General features: G+C 45.1%; 1 protein-coding gene across 2 annotated transcripts in view; it reads right to left on the bottom strand.

Annotated features, from left to right (window-relative positions):
* Positions 1-21,139, bottom strand: part of ABCC1 (ATP binding cassette subfamily C member 1) — a 138,913-nt gene that overhangs the window by 98,064 nt on the left and 19,710 nt on the right. For both annotated transcript variants that reach the window (XM_036411290.2, XM_045571266.1), the window contains exon 2: positions 3,041-3,217. In XM_036411290.2, the coding sequence (XP_036267183.1) occupies positions 3,041-3,217 (177 nt within the window). The remainder of the gene's footprint in view (positions 1-3,040; positions 3,218-21,139) is intronic.

Here is a 21,139-nt window from a genome sequence, read left to right on the forward strand (position 1 = left end):
TCAAATGTCAGTATTTGAAGTTTTTCTTTGTTTTGATGTATTCCTTTGCTACATCAATCATGGTGTCAGAATTTACCTTTTGAACAGCTGATTTCAGAAACTGTAAAATGAATAATCTTGCATATCAAATTCAGAGCCCTAGCCTGGGTGGCTCAGTTGGTTGAGCTCCGTCCCATGCACTGAAAGGTCGCCAGTTCGATCCCGGGTCAGGATGTGTGCAGGAGGCAGCCAATCGATGTTTCGGTGCACGAATGGGGTCCCTCAGCCTAGCCTTCAGGGATCAGGCTGAAACCAGCTCTCCAACATCCCCTGAGGGGTCCCAGATTGCACAAGGGCGCAGGCCAGACCAAGGGACCCCACCGGTATAAGAATCTGTGCACCAGACCTCTAGTTGTAAATAATGCTGCAATGAACATATTGTCGAGAGTGTCTGGAAGGCACATGAGCGTTTCTTTAATTATTGTCAGCTGAATCCAGTGGCATTGGCAGAGCCAGGTCCTGGAGACACACCTTGCCAGAGGCAGGAGTGTTGTCAGCTTGACCTTCAGCCCAGGTGCCAGGGGGTGGGTTTCGTTATCTAAATCTAGCCAAGCACCTGGAATGACTACTACTCAAGAATGCACATCATCTCCTTTGTCTTGACCTTTAGTAAAACTTCCTGGCTTTTGCTGTATAAAATAAACACGCTGTATTGGTTCTGGGTCCCTGTCTCTCCATTGGAGAACAGTGGTCCCACCCGGCCCCAGCTTTTTTCTTCATCTCTGTATCTGTCTCTTTCTTTCATTTTCTTAATCCCCAGCAGCCCCTACTTTGGAACTGGACTACTCTCTAGCTGCACTGGACATGGAGGAGAGAGAAATATTTACATATTTGAATGTAAATGTCTTTTTGGTTTAATGTTTGGGGTTTCTTTGGATAAATATCCTGAAGTAGAACTGCTGGGTCCTTCTTTGTCTCTTGTTATAGCCTTTGTGTGTGTGTGTGTGTGTGTGTGTGTGTGTGTGTTTTGGTTTTGTGTGTTTTTTCAGATTTTCCAGTTCCTTTAATAAGGTGCTCTGTGGAAAGGGCAGAATGGCAGGCAGAGGATAGAAAAGGTGGTGCTTCTTGAAGTCCACTGGGGATCTTGCTGGGGTCAAAACAGTTAGATTCCATGATGGGAAGACCAGTGGCCTCTTGGTATTTTACAAGCTTTTCAGCTTCCCGGCGGGCCCACTCCTGAATCCTGTAGTCAGGCAGATAAGCCACAAAGGTGGTGCCGAAGACCAAGACGATGGAGAAGCCAAAGAAGAAGATGACCCGCATGTTCCAGACATCCAAAACGGTCCCTGTCGTAGCCAGGAGAGTCAGGGTTCTTCTCAGAAAGGTTTTCATCCTCAGATTCTGGGTCCTCCTGCCAGTGCACGCTCGGTTCCGGCTCCCGCTTCGCCACTGCGATGGACGGAGCGATCACAGCCCTAGCAGAGCTGGATTCCCAACGAACCCGGCTGCCAGGCGCTCTCGGGTCGTTGCCGCTGCCAAAAGGCAGCGAGCGCACAAACCTAACAGTCCGGGCGCCATGGCAGACGGTGCTGCCTAAAGCCTTTGTTTTAAAAGTCTATTTTGTCTGGTATAAGTATTGCTATTCCCGCTTTTTTTTTTTTTTTTCCATTTTCATGAAGTTTCTTTTTCTATCCCTTTACTTTCAGTTTGTGAGTATCTTTAGATCTGAAGTGAGTCTACTGTAGATAGCATATGCAAGGGTTTTGTTTTGTTATGCACTTAGCCACTGTATGTCTTTTGATTGAAGCATTTAATCCATTTGCATTTAAAGTAATTATTGATAGAAATATGTTGCCAATTTATTATTCATATTATCTTTCTTTTTTCTTCTTCTTAAAGAAGAACTTTTAACATTTCTTATAATACTGGTTTAGTGGTGATGAACTCTTTTTTTTTTTTTTTTTAATCTGAGAGGTTCTTTATCTGTCCTTTGGTTCTAAATGATAGCTTTGCTGGGTCGAGTATCTTGGGTTTTGGGCCCTTACTTTTCATCACTTTGCATATTTTGTGCCAATCCCTTCTGGCCTGCCAAGTTTCTCTTGAGAAATCAGCTGACACTCTTATGGGAGCTCTCTTGTAGGTAACTAACTGCTTTTTTCTTGCTGCTTTTAAGATTCTCTCTTTGTCTTTAATCTTTGCCATTTTAATTATGATGTGTCTTGATATGGGCCTTTTTGTGGAACTTTCTGCACTTCCTGGACTTGTGTGTATTTTGCCTTCACCAGGTGAAGAAAGAATTTTCATTATTTCTTCAAATAGGTTCTCAATTCCTTGCTCTCTCTTCTCAATACTCGATATTGTCCCTGAAAAGCCTTAAACTGTCCTCATTTTTCACAATACCTTTTTTGTTGTTCTGATTGGATGTCTTCTGCTACCTTGTCTTCTAAATGACTGATTTGATCTTCTCTTTCATCAAATCTGTTGTTGACTCCTTCTAGTGTATCCTTCACTTCAATTATTGTATTCTTCATTTCTGACGGGTTCTTTTTTATGGTTTCTATGTCCTTTTTAATGCTGCCGAGGTTCTCATTAAGTTCCTTGAGCAACCACATAACTATTGTTTTAAACTCTGTATCCGATTGCTTGCCTTCAAATTCCATTTACTTCTTTTTTTCTGAAGATTTCTCCTGTTCTTTCTGTTGGGGCATGTTTCTTTGTCTCACCATACTGTTTGCCTATCTGTGTTTGTTTCTATGCGTTAGGTAGATCTTCTTTATCTCCCAGTCCTGGTAGAGTTGCCTAATATCGCAGGTGTTCTGTGGGGCCCAGTGGCGCAGCCTCAGGGAGATTAAGAAATGTGCTCAAGGTCCTACAGCTAGTAAGGGACAGAGATGATAAGTGAACCCATGTCTGAATGCAGGGCCCCAGCCTTACCTACCACATCATTGTTCTGTCTTCGAGAAAAAGGAACTCAGGGCCAATGAAGTAGAAGAAACATATTAGTTTTCACCAATTACTACTCCCCACCCAGGAATACCCTTCTTTCCCCATGATGACTTACAGTTTTGGTTTTGTTGAGATGTGTCATCTGAATGTAGCCCCGGTCATGGTGGGAAAGATAGAGGAAGTAGAAGGGGAAGGTGGCCCAGAGGTAAAAACAAGGCACCCACACAAGGACGGTGTTCTGAAAGCACTTGGTGAAGTCGGGGTTGCTGGTGTGCCACGTGATGTTCCAGTCCTGTAGAAACACACACAAGCACAGGTCCATGGGATGTGCCAACGAGTCATGGGGGCTGGTGTGTAATTCAAAACTAGTTGTCACCCTGGCTCAGGATGGCTCGGTTGGTTGGGTGTTGTCCTGTGTACTGAAAGGTTGCTGGTTTGATTCCCAGTCAGGACACACACCCAGGTTGCAGTCTCAATGCCCAGTAGTGGAGTGTGCAGGAGGCACCTGATCGATATTTTATTTCTCTCTCACATCAATGTTTCTCTCTCCTTCTTCCTCTCTCTATCTCTCCCTCCCTCTTTCCTTCCTCTCTCTCTCTAAAAATCAATAAAAGTACTTTAAAAAAAAAAAAAAAAAAAAACAGCTGTAATGGGTTCAAGAAAAACAAACAAGACCCCTGCTCCTAAAGCCCTCTCAGGCAGAATATGCAGCCTGGAGAGTTCGGTAGCCAGAAAGACTATGAAAAAAGGGATCAGGAATAAAGGTATGCCTCATTGCACAAGTTCCTAGGAACTTTGGCAATTTCCATTGGTGTACAAAGATGGAGACATTCATTTAAAGGAATCTTCCAGGGGTATTTCCCTGTAAACAGAGGAGTCCGTTAGTCACATGAATCATTCCTACTTTACTATTGTGAATTGAGGACTTTCTAATCTTCCTCACCCTCACTGTTATCATTTTCTTCACCATCATTACTATCATTATCATCATTACTATCACAATCACTTTCATCAGCACTATCATCATCATCATCACTGAAATCACCTAAATTGTGCGAGGCCCTATTTTAAGTTACATCATATGTACTATCCCCTTTAATTCTGTAAGTACTTTATCTCTCCTTTTTCAGATAGGAAAACTGTCTATTAATAATATCACACAGCTGGAAAGATCTGTGGTGAAATTTAAACTCACGCAATTTAGTTCTGGGTCCCTGCATTTAATGACTAAGCTAGCCATCCTTGATAACAAGTTTGTTGTAAATACTTTCATTTTTTTCAAGAAACCACCTATATGTTATTAAAGAGACATACCAGATAGATATATTCATATATAGATCAAGTATATCTGCCCAAGAATAAAGATCAATCCACTGTCAGTCTTCAGTAATAATCAATTTAGTTCAAATCCTCATCTGACCACTGACCAGTTACACAACCCCGGAAAAGTTATTACCTTATTTGGGGGTCTCAATTTTCTATCCCTACTTTAATTACATCAGATAAACTTAAGAGGTCTGAAACAGGTGGCCTTCAGGCCAATTTGAGCCACAGATGGTTTATTCTTATTGTTGTTTTAAGCATATTTTTTATAATTTAGGTTAACTGCCAATGTTTCAAATCAGAAAACTTCATACAAAAATTGAGATTTCTGGCTACTCTTAAAAAAAAAAAAATCAGAAAATATGGCAGCCCTGAGCCCATATTTCTGCTTCAGAACCACCAGCAAGAGCTGGGGAGTAGCCAGTCTTGGGATAGGGCCCATGTGTTCCAAGTGGCCACAGTCTCCATGCAGCCCACATTCCTCCTCGGTCCCTCTGTCTACCACTGCACGATGTTCTCTCCAGATATCTGATTCCAGCCTCCCACAGTAAGATCACCAAGGAACTCCAAGGAACCTGAAACCTCACAGCTCTGTCCAAATTTTAAAGGCACATCAACGAATGTGAAGAGAAAGTGATAAAAATATTTATGTTCCAAGTGTTTCAATAAAGAGACCTAGTTATGTCCAACAAGGTGAGTATATGTAACACAACTGAAGCATACACTTTAAAATGGTAAAGATAAAGAATCTGACTTAAAAAAGAGAGATCTAAATATTTAAACAAGTACCTAAACTGGTTCTTCAGATATATAATTGATAAATGATACTATGATATAAATGGTTTGTTTGTTTTTTCCAGAACCAAAAACAAGCAATCAATGAAATGTAAACTTTAAGTGATTAGCACACACAAAGGTATTTAGCTAGGCAACTTCTTAACACAAAGAAATCCTTAGGACAACGGTCATGCCTTTATGAACTTGGGCATTTGAAATTTGATCATATGAGTGACTTAAATCAAAGACTGGTTTTATTTTAACTGGTTTCACACCACTTGTAATTCTTAAGATGATGGTGAAAAAAAAGGATTCAGTGTTTGTGGTTATTTTATACAGAACAGTTTCTGAGCAATTGCCAGGAAAAGCTCATTCCACAGGAATTTGCCCTTTTAATAAGGAAATACTGCTGGGACCTACTATATACAGTTATGTATACAAGCTCGGTTCATGTGTGAGACATTTCAGTAGCCTAATTCTTGCCTTAATTATTCCTTGTCTGAACTATTTCAATTATCTTCCTAACCATTACCTATTTCCAGCCCATCCTGGCCCCACTAGGGCCTCCCCACTGCAGCTAAAGTTATATTACCCATTTATATATCCATGTATGCAATTGTTGATATATCTACCCACTCATTTGTAAACCCACCCATCCATCCATCCATCCATCCATCCATCAATCTACCCACTAGTCTATCCATCCATACATCTACCCAACTATCCATGTACCAACTTATCCATCCGTCTACCTGTCTATCCATCCACCCATCTACCTACCATTCCACCTCTCAGCCACACACCACCACATCCATCCATCCATTTATTCATCTACCCATCACACAAACACCCACACATCCATCCATCTCTCTCTCTCTTTGTACTTATCTTTAAAAATATATATACATTTTACTGATTTTTAGACAGAGAGGAAGGAAGAGGGACCTCAGGTCCCTGTAATTATCTGTGACTACTATCCTGCTACCCAGCAGGCCCCAGGGTTATTAAGTAAACAAGTGGCCAGGCCATGCCCCACCTCCAGGCATTACTTCCTACTTTACTTTTTAAAACATAACGATCCATCCAAGCACAACCTAGCACTGATCCCTGGCTTTCTGGTCAAGTGAATAGGGATTAAAATTTAGGCCCTGACCTTAGTGAACCTGGGCAGGTCACTTAACTATAAGTAGCAGATACTAATAATTAGTAACAGTCACCACTACTCCCCAAAGCATTGCCCAGTCAGCAAGCTTAAAGGACAAAGAAGAGCTGAAGTTAAGAAGTGAGCAAGAGGCAAAAAACTGAAAATGGAACTCGCATTTGACCCAGTAATCCCACTTCTAGGAATATATCCCAAGAAACTAGAAACACCAATCAGAAAGGATATATGCACCCCTACGTTCACAGCAGCACAATCTACAATAGCCAGAATTTGGAAACAGCCTAGGTGTCCGTCAGCAGATGATTGGATCCAAAAACTATGGTACATCTACACAATGGAATACTATGCTGCCATAAAAAAGAAGGAATTCTCATCATTTGCAGCAACCTGGATGGAATTGGAGAACATCATGCTGAGTGAAATAAGCCAATCAATGAAAGAGAAACACCACATGACCTCACTCATATGTGGATAATAAAGAACATTATAAACTGATGAACCAAAATATAGATATAGAGACAATAAATCAACAAGCAGACTGTCAAATTACAGCGGGGAGGGGAGGAAGATCTGGGGGAGATAATAGATCAACCGAAGGACTTTTATACATGCATATAAGTACAACCAATAGACATAAAACTCTGGGGAGGGAGGGGATGGGTGGGAGGGAGGGAGGGGGCAAAAAAATTTTTTAAAATATATTAAAAAAATAAAACTAAAAAATAAAATAAAAACATTATAGTATATGTCCTTAAAAAAAAAAAAAAGTGAGCAAGAGGAAATCGGGGGATCTAAGGAAGGAGGGAATCAGAGAAATGCTTAGCAAAGGAAGGCGGTTACTCTTCAGAGGGCAGCTTCCTGTTCAAAGCCGGATGCCCACCCTTGACCCAGAGGGCGGAGATGGAGCCAGAAAGGAAGGGGGAGCATGAAAAGGGGAAACAGATTGTGAACGTGAACTTTCACTGCTGCAGAAGGCAGCCAGCGCAGGCTGTCCCACCCCCAGCCCCCACAAGGCCTGTCGCTGCTCCTACCCAGCCAACGGCGCCCTGACCACAACTGTCACAGCAGCAAAGATAAGAGTGCTGGGGACCTTCTGCGTGTCCCTCGCTGGCTCGGACCTGGATGTCTCCACTGTCCAAACTCCCGGAGACAAGCAGTGTGGCCCCCTCTGTTCGGTGCTTCCGGGGACGGGGCGGGGGAAGAGGGGGGAAGGGAAGCAAAGGCTGAAGACCTTACTATAAGGCTTAAGGAAGGGTCTGCTATCCACTTTCTACCCCAAACCCCAGGCTGATGGAACTTCTGCTCTGATTCTGTCCTCCCTCAGCCGCCAGGAAATGAAATTCAGCCCAGAAAATGTGAGTCCAGGAAACAGTCCCCAGTGTTGGCCCAGGCACTGCACTCCGGGGGGCCTGGCTCAGGGCTTGTCAATAGAAAGTGCACCCCCAGACTCCCCTGACAGAGCCTTCTCTTCACAGGACACCACAGTCACCGTCTACAACGACACCCCCCCCCCCATCCCCCAACCAGCCCTGACATTCAGGATCTGGGGAACAAGTCCACATCAGCTTGGCCCACAAGCTTTGGAAGTTCAGAAAATTTCTATCGCATTTCCTCTCACACCCTTCTCTCTGGGCGGAATAATGACAACCAGCATGTTCTGAGCACTGCTCCAAGTCTCCCACGCCTAGGACGCTCCTCAGTTCTCACAAGAAGAGACACTGCTTTTAGCCCCACAGATGAGGAAACTGAGGCACCAGGAAATAAGACATCTTTCTCCAAGGCCATGCTGCAGTGGATCCATGTCACCCCCACCCCAACTCCATGCACATTTCTCCTTGTCTGGCAACAGCCCCTGGCTCTCATTCATAAACAAACCCTCTATTCTCAGCCACACACTCAGGCCCTCATTAGCATCAGCCGATCAGCAGAGTCCTTTACTTACTTGCTGGTGATTAGTTCAAAAACAGGCATTTGAGCCCCAGCAGGTTTGGCTCAGTGGATGGAGCATTGGCCTGTGGACTGAAGGGTCTTGGGTTCAATTCCGTCAAGGGCATGTACCTCAGTTGCAGGCTTGATTTCCTGGCCTCTGCCAACCAATCGATGTGTCTCTATCATATGGATGTTTCTATTTTTGCCCCACCCCCAGCCCTCCCTTCCACTCTTTCTAAAAGCAATGGAAAATATCCTCAGGTGAGTGCTGGGAGGGGAAAGGAAGGGAGCCCCCCAGCCCCATGGCCAGTGTGAGAATGAGGCTGACATTATAAAAGATGGAGATGAAAAAAAACTGGTGCTTAGTGAAATGGTGGGCAGATGGATCAAGCTTCACCTGCAGCCCACCCTCCCACTGGAATTCCCAATAAATTCACTTTATTGGTTCACACAAGTTGAAAATGAATTTGCTCTTACAATACGAAGTATCCTAGTAATACAAATGCTGATCAGCTGTGTTTATCCCCTTATCCCTTTTCTTGTAGGTCCAGCATTCTTCTCTATTTATCCACTGAGTGAACTTAGACAAGTTACTCAGTCTCTCTGAGCCTCATCTATGACTATGTCTATGACTAAGGCTAAGAATACCTATCTCCAAAAGCTATTCTAAAGAATAAATAAAATTACATACACAAGGGCTCAGCTCAGTGTCTATAGTCATGCTCTATAAAGAGCTATTAACAGTAATCTTAATTCTGTCAGTAATAAAAATAGAAGAGGTTTATAGCATTATTGTCTTAATATGATCTTATATTATTACTGAAAATAATACCAGCTAGCTTTAACTGAGCACAATGTACCAAGCACTGTTTCTTGCATTTTATGTGAATAACTCACTTAATCTTCATGATCACCTAGAAGGAGGTTTTTGGTTTTTTTAATCTTCATGAAGAATATTTTTTATTAATTTTAGAAAGGGAGAAATTAAAACATTGATGTGATGTGCCGTGCCAGCACAGCCAAGGGTTCAGTAAGCCTGCGAGAGGACGTTGAAGGATGAAGAAAAGACAAAGAGAATAAGCTGGGTCTAGGTAGATTTCCTGTGCCTAGCTGAGGCCACAGAGAAAAGATCCTGAAGGCAAGCTGAGGCTTTATTTTATAGTCAGAGGGAAACAAAGGAGTGGTCACCGTAGTTACAATGTTCTTGTGAGTTTCACTTGTTTTGGCAGCATTTGCTGCATCTCCAACAGCCCATTAGTTACCCAGGAAGGATCTAGGGAGTGTCATAAAGTCAAGCTTAACTTTGCTAAGAGGGCTGTGCCCTCTAAGCTGGGACTTGTTTGTGGATTTGCCAACTGGTCAGTCTGAGGCTTAACCCTATAGCCGCTCCCTACAATGTGACAGAGAAGCATTGACTGGTTGCCTCCCAAATGCGCCCCAACACAGGATGGTACCTACATATGTGTCTTGACCAGGAATCAAACCCCAAGCCTTTCAGTGTATGGAGTAACACTCTAACCAACTGAGCCACCCAGTTAGGGCAAGGAAGGCTGTTTTGATCCCCAAGAAATTGAGAAAAGAGAAGTCAAATAACTTGCCTAAGATCACCCAAGTAGTAAGTGATGAGGCTGGGGCTCAAACCTGGGAAGCTGATGGCGTCCCCAAATCTCCATGCTGGCTCCTGGTGATGGGCAATGCATACATTTTAACAGGCCTTCCAGGAGCACCTGCTCCTGCTCATGGGGAATCTGGGCCAACAGGAAGATTTGAGTCCTCAAATCACCACAATGATGTTCAGAACCAGTAACTTATAGCTGCTGCTACAAACTACCATAAACTTAGCATCATGCCCTAACTAGTTTGGCTCAGTGGATAGAATGTCAACCTGAGAACTGAAGGGTCCCAGGTTCGATTACGGTAAAGGGCATGTACCTTAGTTGAGGGCACATTCCCAGTAGGGGATGTGCAGGAGGCAGCTGATCAATGTTTCTCTCTCATTGGTGTTTCTAGCTCTCTATCCCTCTCCCTTCCTCTCTGTAAAAAATCAATAAAATATATATTAAAAAAACAAAAACAAAAAATTTAGCATCTTAAAACAACACAATTTCATCATACCCTTCCAGAGGTAAGAAATCTGAAATGGGTCTCAGTGGACCAAGATCAAGGTGTGAGCAGGTAGGGCTGTGTTCCTTCTGGAGACTCTAAGGGAGGCCCCATTTCTTTGCCTTTTCCAGCCTCCTGAGGTCACCCACATGCCTGGGCTCATGGCCCCATCCTCCACCTTCAAAGCCATCGGTAACAGCCATCTTCTCATGCGGCCATCTCACTGGTTCACTCTCCTGCCTCCTGCGTACATGAACCATTGTGATGAGCTTGGGCCCAGACAGATAATCCGGGATAATCTCTCATTGCAAGGTCAGCCAATGAGCAAACTCAATTCCATCTGCGGTCTTCACTCCCTTTGCCATGAAACCTAATGTAGTCACAGATTCCCGGGATTATGTCGTGGGCATCTTTGGAGGGGCCATTATTCTGCCTACCATGCTTCCTCAGTGTGACACTGGTGCACCCTAAGCATTCTAAGGCATCCCAGGGCACCATCGCTCCTCTCAGCGGGATCAGATCCAGAAGCCACCAGAATCATGCCAGATATAGGCAAGAAGTGGCCCTGGGCAGGCCCAAGACGTGGCCTCATGCCAACTAACCCTGATGCTGACCGGCTCTCTCAGCCCAGTCATGCTTCAGTCAGGGCCCCTGCAGTACTTGCCCCACCCCGGCTGCTCCAGCCTGACCAACACAGCTCCCAGAGGGACATGTGCTCAGGGCCTGCGGGGAGACAAGGGAAGCAGCCCTGATCAGAACCCAGCCAGCACAGGAGGGGATGCTGCAGAGAGGACAGGTGGACAACAGGCAGAGGACATGATTAAGAGTGTGAATTGCTGCTCAGTGTCACCAATGTCTGGGAAACAGAGTTGCTCCTATGCTATCTACAATAGAAACAAAGACCTACTATGCACCAGGCATTCCACTGGGGTTTGAACATCCATTTTCCACTTCAATCACCTCAATAACTTGCAATAGTCGGGTTTCTATTGTAGTCCTCAGTGGACAACTACTATGTGCCAATACCACATAAAGGTAAATAAAGTTCCCACTCTCACAGAGTTTCATTCTATCATCAGAGGCAGATACTACACAGGTAAGCTCTATGTGTATTTCATGGCAACAAGCGCCCAGGAAAAGAATAAAGGAGGCAGAGAATCATGGGGGAAGTGGTTGCTATTTTTGTGTCAGGTGGACAGAAAAAGCCTCTGGGTCAAGATGACATTTGAGCAAAGACCTGAAGGAAATGAAGAAACATGTGCCACCTTCTTCCACTGATGGAAAGAAACAAATGAGGGTGGATTAAGGTTCTTAGTAGCACAATGCCAGGCCTGACCTAAGTGCTTTACATCACATTTAAGCTTCCCAAACTACTCTGGGAGACTGGCACTATAATTAAACCCATCTTACAGATACAAATACCGAGGCCCAGTCACTAGCCTGGAAGCAGCATACACAGCCAGGAAGTTGAATCCAAGTGTAGATGCCTCTATTTACATAGAAAAAGCACTAATTCCATGCTTTTGTGTTGGTGGTGGTGGTGTTTTCTTATTTTTTTAGTTCCATTTTTAAAATCTGGTACATGTACTATGGTTCCCATTTAAAATAAGCATTAGAGGGTATTCAGATGCTGGTGTAGGCAGGGAAATTTTCTTAGAAGGAGGCAAGAAAAACAAGAGCTAACTGTGATTATCTCCAGGGGGTAGGGCTGAAGTTGGTAAAAGGAAGCAACTATTAGTTTTTGTTTTATTATCTTTTGTACTGTTTGAATTTTTTAGTCAGCATGTATTCCTCCTAAAATAATAATACAACGAGTTCACACTTTAAATAAACAAACAGCATCAGCAGGAATTTAAGAGGCAGAAATTTCTTAGTGCTGAGCTGGGAACAAAGAGAAAGCACATATTTATTGGGCACTTATCATAGCAGTACTTGCCAGGCCATTTAAGACTCTTAGAACTCCGCCTATTCAGGGGAGGGCTCTGAGGCCCAGAGAGGTTAAGAACTATCGATAGCTCAGGCTCACAGAGCCAGGAAGAGGCACAGCTGGGATTTGAACCCACGGAGAGTCTGACATCGAGCTCTTTTATTTTTTTAGATTTAATTAGTTATACTTTATCAAATTAAGAATATGAACCTTTATACTTTTTTTGGTAGTCATCCTCCTGTAGTAATTTTTTTATTACAGTTTATGTTCAGTATTATTTTGCATTAGTTTCCAGTATCCAGCAGAGCGGTCAATCATACACTTCTCAAAGTGCTCCTCCCAATGTCCCCACTTACAGCGTACAACGGTACCCTTTTCTCCACATACCCGCCAACACTTGCTGTGGTGTTTGTTGACTTATTAATGACTAGAGGCCCAGTGCTTGAGATTTGTCCAGTGGGGTGGGAGTCCCTCAGCCCAGCCTTCACCTCTCACAGCCCAGGGCCCCTCAGGGCATGTCCGCCTGCCAGCAGTTAGACATCCCTCTCGCAGTCCGGGGCTCTCACAGTCCAGGACCAACTGCTCCTTACCAATGCTGTGCTCGCCAGTTGTGAGCCAGGCTTCTGGCTGACCACCAGGGGGAAGATCCTATGTTGAGCATCTGCCCCCTGGTGATCAGTGCGCATCATAGCGACTGGTCGTTCCACCGTTCTTGATTTTTTTTTATTAGTGTAGACAGCCACTCGGACAGGTGTGAGGTGATACTTTTGTGGTTTTAATTTGCATTTCTCTGATGATTAGTAATGTGGAGTATCTTTTCATATGTGTATTGGCCATCTACATGTTCTCTTTGAAGAAATGTCTATTCAGGTCTTTTGCCCGCTTTTTTATTGGATTGTTTTTTGTTTTTCAGTGTGTGTGTGTTTAGTTGTATAAATTCTTTATAAACTTTGAATAGTAACCCCTTATCAGACATATCAGCAAATATCTTCTACTCATGACACTGAGCTCTTAACGCCTGGGCTCCACCACCTCTCCGCCAGGTGGCAGAACTCTACAGACTTTGCCAAGCCCATGGCCTCACCGGTCAGCCTGAGGCATCTTACAAGGCAACATTCTCTGAGGCAGGACATCAACTAAACATGCTCAGGCCTTAGGAATGGAGAAAAATGTTCACACTCAGACACGGAAACAGTCTACAATGCCTCCTACCCACCTACCCAAAGTGAGCAATACACAGCGATGCTTCAGAACACAACATTCAAGGTCTGGGTCAGTATGTGTCAGAGAGCAGGGTTTCTCAACCTCAGCACTACTGACATTTGGAGCCGAATATTGTCTTGAGGGGCTGTCCTGTGCCTTATAAAATGTTGAGGGCGTCCCTAACCTCTACCCAATAGATGTCAGGACCTCACATCAAGTTTAATCCTCCCAAACAACTCAGCGAGTCAGGTGGTAATATTAAACCCATTTTATAGAAATAAGGTCACATAAACTGCAAGCGGCATACACAGCCAGTTGTCACAATCAAAAATGTCTCCAGACACTGCCAATGTCCCCTAGAGGCAAAACTGCCCCACTGCCCCAACACAATGGCCTCACTAGGCCTGGGGGTTTTTCCTCTGTGAAATGAGACTGATTCTAGGACCCACCTACTGTAGTATTATCAGGAGGGTCCAATGAGAGAACCCAGGTGAAACCGGTTTGGCTCAGTGGATAGAGCGTCGGTCTGTGGACTGAAAGGTCCCAGGTTCGATTCTGGTCAAGGGCGTGTACCTTGGTTTCGGGCACATCCCCAGTAGGGGATGTGCAAGAGGAAGCTGGTCAATGTTTCTCTCTCATCGACGTTTCTAGCTCTCTATCTCTCTGCCTTCCTCTCTGTAAAAAATCAATAAAATATTTTTTTTTTTTTTAAATGAGAGAACCCAAAGTTCCAGTTTGAGTTCCTGGCCAACCACCGGTTTTCTTTCTTTCATTCATTCATTCATTCATTCATACAGTGAGTAGTACTTACTGAGCATCATTCATTCATTCATTCATACAATGAGTACTTATTGAGCATGTGCCAAGGTCCAATCGTGGGAATATGGAGATAAATCAGATAGTCCCTGCCGTCTAAAGACTCACGTCAAAACCTAAATCAGCCCAGCCAGTGTGTCTCAGCGAGCTGGAGCACTGTCCCGTGCCCCCTAGGAGGCAGGTACTGCCTTGATCCCGTTTTAGAGAGGGACACGCAGGCAAACACAGGTAAGAAGACTGGCTGAAAGGTACATAGGCAGGACCTGGTGGAGCCCACATTGCAACCCAGAGAGGCTGGCTCCAGAGCCCCATCCAAATCTTCTACCAAGGAAGGAGAGCTGCAGGGCACAGCCAAGGACTGGGCCGTCGGGGAGGGGCGCAGTGCAGGGGCGCAGGGCCAGGCAACAGGCCATCTACAAAGTCACAGTTAAAATCAGCCCAGGGCCGAAACCGGTTTGGCTCAATGGATAAAGCGTCGGCTTGGGGACTGAAGGGTCCCGGGTTCGATTCCGGTCAAGGGCATGTAATACATTGGTTGCGGGCATATCCCCAGTAGGGGGTGTGCAAGAGGCAGCTGATTGATGACTCTCTCTCATCGATGTTTCTAACTCTCTATCTCTCTCCCTTCCTCTCTGTACAAAATCAATAAAATATATTTAAAAATAAATAAATAAATAAGTAAATAAATAAATAAATAAAATCAGACCAGGTGCCAGATCCCCTGCAGGGGGCAGCGGGACAAGCCAAGGAAAGCTAAGAAAAGGAAGCTGGAAAGCCACAATTATGTCAGGGGTCACGCTGGGCTGCTGGACACTGATCTGTTTACAGAACCAGCGTGGAGCCTTCGTTTGCCCACCTCTGTCCCTGAGAGGGATCTCCTGAAAGGTCAAGCAGCTGCCGGTGGCACAGTGGGAGACGTGCACCTGTGCCAGTATCACGCTGGCAGGGATGTCTCCTGCCCAACTGCTGGACTGAGCTGTGACCTTCCCTCATCCTCTGACTCACCAGAGCTAAGAATAAAGCCCAGTAATATTGGGGAGGGGGGGCGCACAGCAGTATCCATACCTTCCCCCAGTGCCCAGAAAGGCAGGGCATGGCCCTGCCCAGGCAAAAGCCCCAAATCCTTACTGGACCCTCAAGCCCAGGATGCAGAACTGATCTCCTTTGTAAGAAAGGGACAGGAGTTACATGCAAAAACCAAGGCACCTGTCTTAACCGGACCTCCGGTGCCGGGAAGAAAACAGCCACGGCTGCCTATTACAGCTGCCTTTCCCGGGTGTCGGCAGAGGGCAGCTTGATCCAACCTGCCCTGAACTCTCCCCGCAAGTGCTGTGAGGCCCCTACAAGGCACACACTTGTCTTCATTCCCCATCCAGCCCCAACCATTTGCTGAGTTCATCTCTAGCCATTTCCTCTCCTCTTATCAGACTCTGGAGCTTCACCAAATCCTCCCTCTGTCAGGTCACTTTCCAGGGACTTGGGAGGGGTCGGGCATGTGCCACCACAGGAGTGTGCCAGCAGTAGGCAGAACTCACAGCATTTACGCATTCACTGAGCGCTATTTCTAAGTGCTGAGGACACAGCCGTGAACAAAGGGGCTGCCCTGGAGCTGACAGACTGAGGAGAGAACACCAGGAGGAAACAAGATAAAAGACAAATCAAACAGATGATAGACAGATGTAATATATATATATATATATATATATATATATATATACACACACACACACACACACACACACACACACACACACTAGTAGCCTGGTGCATGAAATTCATGTACATTAAAAGTGGAATTAGAGGAAATATTTTAATATTGCTACATGCCCTTTCTCTATAATAGAAATGTCAGAGATGAAAGAAAATTAGTAAGATGTAATTGAAAATATTCGTCCTGTCAGAGTCTGGGGCACACCATGGGACCCAGAGTCTATCCCTGCCCACCCACGTGTGCCTCAACATCGCGAGAGACCCAGACCCTGACCCCCATTGGGCAAGATCCAGACCTAGCTGGCCCCACTCCCACCAAGCCCCACCAGGTGAGGAGTGCAGCCAGGGCTGGACAGGAATGTGGCCTGAAGTCCCCAGGTCTGGCGCCGGGGCAGGGGGTCACAGCCTAAGGATCCCCACCCGGCCCGGTGCCATACACTTGCAGGTCCCTGCTGATTGCTCACATCAACTTGTTATGGGAACCCCGCCTCTGCTGTGATGGTTTGAGGGTTAATTTGCATATTGCCCCTTTATTATACAAGATACTAGCGGCACAATGCACGAAATTCATGCAAGGGGCTCAGCCCTCACAGCCAAAGTGGCTTGCCTTGGACTTCGCAGCCCCAGCTTCATCCGGAAGGTCATCAGGAAGGGAATTTGGCTGTTTGGTCTAATTAGCATATTACTCTTTTATTATCTGTGTGTGTGTGTGTGTGTGTGTGTGTGTGTGTGAGAGAGAGAGAGAGAGAGAGAGAGAGAGAGAGAGAGAGAGAGAGAGAGAGAGAGAGAGAGAGGGAGAAAGGTGGGGCGGGAATATTACTGAGAAGATGCAAATACACATGTAATTAAGCCTGAGCCTGAGTACACAGTAGGTGCTCAATATATGCCACTGCTATTACTGTGATTGCTTCCAAATCCATCTCTGGCTATGTCCCTTCCACATTTCCAGCCAAGAATTATTTCCAAATGATTCTTTCTTTCGTCCAACAAAGATGTTTTTAGCCCCCACTATGTGCCAGGAACTATGCTGGCCAGGCATGGCAGACAGAAGAGTCCCCCAAAGATGTTACCTCACATGGCAAAAGGGATGTTACAGAGGTGCTTCAGTTAAGAATCTGGAAATGGGAGATCATCCCGGATTATCCAGGAGGGAGTGACTCCTGGAATCGGGGAAGAAAGGGAGGCTGGAGGGTCAGGGTCAGAGAAGTTAGCTGTGACAACAAAAGCAGAGGTTGACGCCATGCAGGCTGCCTCTAGTGGCTGGAAAAGGTAACGAAGTGGGTTCTCCCTGAGCATTTCCAGGAGCAACCCCAGCACTGTGTTTTGGACGTCTGACCCCCAGACTTGAAGAGACTAAGTCTGTGCTGCTTCAGGCCGTAAGTTTGAGGTGATTTGTTACAGCAGCTACAGGAAGCCCATACAGCAGCCCATACAGACAGAGCCAGAGGGAAACAAGGGCTGATGGTGCCCTCAGCAAGCTGACACACATTCCGGCTCCACAGCCCTGTGCGGCCCGGCCTCACCTGCCCTCACCGTACCAGAGCCAAGCTCAGCCCACAGCACCTGCTCTCCAGGGCAGGCTCCCATCCCTGTCCCCCTGCAGGGCAGCTGCCTAGTAACTGCTTTTGAAAGACAGGAGCTGGGAACAAGGGAAAATACAAATTTATTTTTCAATTATACTTTTCTAGGCAATACACAACTCAAATTTCAACGTGTGTGTGTGTGTGTGTGTGTGTGTGTGTGTGTGTGTGTTGCTCTGCCTCCCTCTCCCCCATGAGCCCGGTGCTCTCTGCCCAGTCCCATGCACCCCCTCCCTACATACAAGGAAAGGACCTGTGTGAGTTTCTCCTGTATCCCTCTGGGTATTTGTTATGCAATTACAAGCAAATACAGCTACGTACTCTTAGTTGTCCCGTTCTTTGCACAAGAGGTATTATGCCAACTAGACCTTGAGGTGACCAACGTGGCCCAAGTGAAGTTTGATAACCTAGAGATACACAGTGAGATTCATAAAAATAATAAACATTAGTGCTGACCCAGTAACACTTATGGGAATTTCGTCTTTAAATTACCACACACACACTAAAGGTATCCAAAAGAAATGAAATCATCATTTATTTCAAAGAGACATCTATACCCCTATGTTCAGTGCAGCATAATAGCCAAGACATGAAAACAAACTGCCTGTTGATGGATGGATGGATAAGGAAAATGTCATATAGATGATGGGATATTATTCAGCCATAAGAGAGAGAAAAATCCTGTCATTTGCAACAATATGGATTAAGTCTGAGGGCATTATGCTAAGTGACATAAGTCAGAGGAAGACAAATACTGTATGATCTCACCTATTTGTGGCATCTAAAAAAGCTGACCTCACCCAGTGAGTGCCGACCTGTGAACCAGGAGGCCTCAGTTCGACTCCCGGTCAGGGCACATGCCCGGGTTGTGGGCTCAGTCCCCAGTGTGGGGTGTGTAGGAGAGGCAGCCGATCAATGACTCTCTCTCATCATTGATGTTTCTCTCTCTCTGTCTCTCTCTCCCCCTCTCTCCCTCTCTTCCTTTCTCCCTCCCTCCCCTCTCTTTTCCTCTCTGAAATCAATAAAAACATACATTTAAAAATAATAATAATAAAATGGAAAAGCTGAACTCATGGAAACAGAGAATGGTGGTGGCTCGGGGGAGGGGTGTGTGAGGATGTTGGTCAAAGGGTTAAAAGATGAATAATCTCTGGGGATGTATAGTATGATGACTATTAATAATACTTCATTATATATTTGAAAGTTGCTGAGAAAGTAGATCTTAAATGTTCTTACCACACACACACACACACACACACACACACACACAAATGATAACTATGTGAGGGGATGGATGTGTTATCTAACCTTACTGTGGTGATAATTTCACCAGATATATGTGGATCAAATCATTACACGTAACATGTGGCAGGCACAATGTTGTCAATTATATCTCAATAGAGCTGGAAGAAACAAAAATAATATAAACTCAGGTTCCTGGACCCCAGTGTTGTTCATTTCACCCTTCTCTTTTTAACGTGGCGACTAGACAAGTAAAACTCCACGTGTGGCCAGTGGTTTCTATTGGACAATGCTCATCTAACCACTGGGAGGCAGGGAAATGGCAGCACAAGGTTTGCTGCAGTACAATACAGCCACAGTTTTTGCCAAACACAAAACCCTCTCGTTAATGTGAAATAAGAAAAAAGTGACACACCACTGGAAGATAGGTGATTCACTATGTCCCACATCTGACAAATATTTTTCTTTTTTTTAATAAATCTTTATTGTTCATATTATTACACATGTTCCTCATTTCCGCCCCCCCCCCCTCCATTGCTCCCCTCCACCAAGTTCCCACCCCACCCTCTGCCCTTTCCCCACGCCCCATTCCACACCTGACCAATATTTATCTGAGTTACCTGGACAACTATGCCAGCCCCCAAACCGGTCCACCCTCCACACAACAGCCAAGAGGATAGCTTCAGACTGCAACCCTGATCCCATTGTACTCTGCCCCAACTCCTCACTGCAGTCTCCAGTCCAGCCCCAGCTCACTCTCCGCCTCAGGGCCTTTGCACAGTCAGGTCCCTCTGTCAGAAGACCTTCTCCTAGGACTTCACCTCAGAGGCATCCCCCACCTCCCCACACCCTTAACAACATGTCAAATTCCTCACTTAACCATCTCATGGGACTACATACATCTCCTGCAGAGCACTGGCCATACTGTCATTAAATATGTCTTTCAGATATTTGTTGATATTGTCTACATAATATTATCTTATTTAATACTTTATATTATATATGTTAAGGAATAGATAACATAGTATACAATACATTATGTATAATTAATACATATGCCTGGAAAACAATATGAATTGCCATTTGGGTCAAGGGTCGGCCAACCCCGGCCCACGTGCCACACCTAGCCCTCTGCCTGCTTCTGTACAGACGCCAAAGTAGGGATGTAAAATGTAAAACAGATTATTTGCCCAATGCCAAGGGCAGTCAGTCACTCCACGTTACCTATTGGCCTGCAAAGCTCACAGTATTTACCACTTGGCCCTTTACATAAAAAGTCTGCCAACCCCAGATACAGGTCCAAAATCTTTGGGCGCTAACAATCTCATATGACTCAATCTGGTGCCATTTATTTTACACATGACATGTTCTGTGTCTCGCTCTCTCCCCGCTGTCAGTTCCAGCAGGGCAGTGAGTGCCCAGGTTTTGCCCCACCACGTTCTGCTTCCCACTCGCTGCAGCTCCTGGCACGTGGTGGTACTCAGGAAGTGCCTGTGGGATCTAGGAGAGGCCAGAGTGAGTCTCAGCAAACTGTAAACTGGATGCAGCCAACATCTGTGGTCACCACACCAGGCACCCACCCCGCCAGATCTTAAGAACACAGAGATGTCCCAGCAAGTGTGGCTCAGTTGGTTAAGCATCATCTCATGTACCAAAAGGTCCCTAACTCATTTCCGAGTCAGGGCACATGCCCAGGCTGCAGGCTCCATCGCCTGTAGGGGCTCACAGGAGGCAGCCAATTGGTGTTTCTCATCCTTGTTTCTTTTTCTTTTAAATATTTTATTGATTTTTTACAGAGAGGAAGGGAGAGGGATAGAGAGCTAGAAACATCCATCAGCTGCCTCCTGCACACCCCCTACTGTGGATGTGCCCGCAACCAAGGTACATGCCCTTGACCAGAATCGAACCCAGGACCTTTCAGTTCGCAGACCAACGCTCTATCCACTGAGCCAAACCGGTTTCGGCTCTCTTCCTTGTTTCTATCTCTCTCCCTCTCCCTTCTTCTCTAAAAGAAAAAAAAAAAAATCAATAACAAATTAAAAACAAAAAAGAGCACACGGATGATTAAGTGGGGTGATGGAAATGTTCCAAAATTGTGGTGACAGATGTACAACTCTATAGCAAAGCTGCCAAATGGTACACTCTCAGTGAGTGAATTATATGGAACGTGAAATATATCTCAATAGAGCTGTTAAAACAAGATGAATAAGACCCAGGATCATTGTGACTGCGTGCAATTTTCACCTTACATAGGCTGTCGTAAGTACCTGGTCCAAAAATAAATAAATAAATACATAAAGACCCCATTTCATCAACTCAGGAAGAGATACATCATCTAGAAAGGACATATTTGCATCTGTTAAAAAAAACATTTAAATGTGATGTCTTTTCCCGTTACTATGTTCCTTGTAACTAGATAGATGTCCCCTTCACCCAAGGTTT

Source organism: Pipistrellus kuhlii, unplaced genomic scaffold, assembly GCF_014108245.1.
Source record: "Pipistrellus kuhlii isolate mPipKuh1 unplaced genomic scaffold, mPipKuh1.p scaffold_m20_p_4, whole genome shotgun sequence".
NCBI classification, from domain to species: Eukaryota; Metazoa; Chordata; class Mammalia; order Chiroptera; family Vespertilionidae; genus Pipistrellus; species Pipistrellus kuhlii.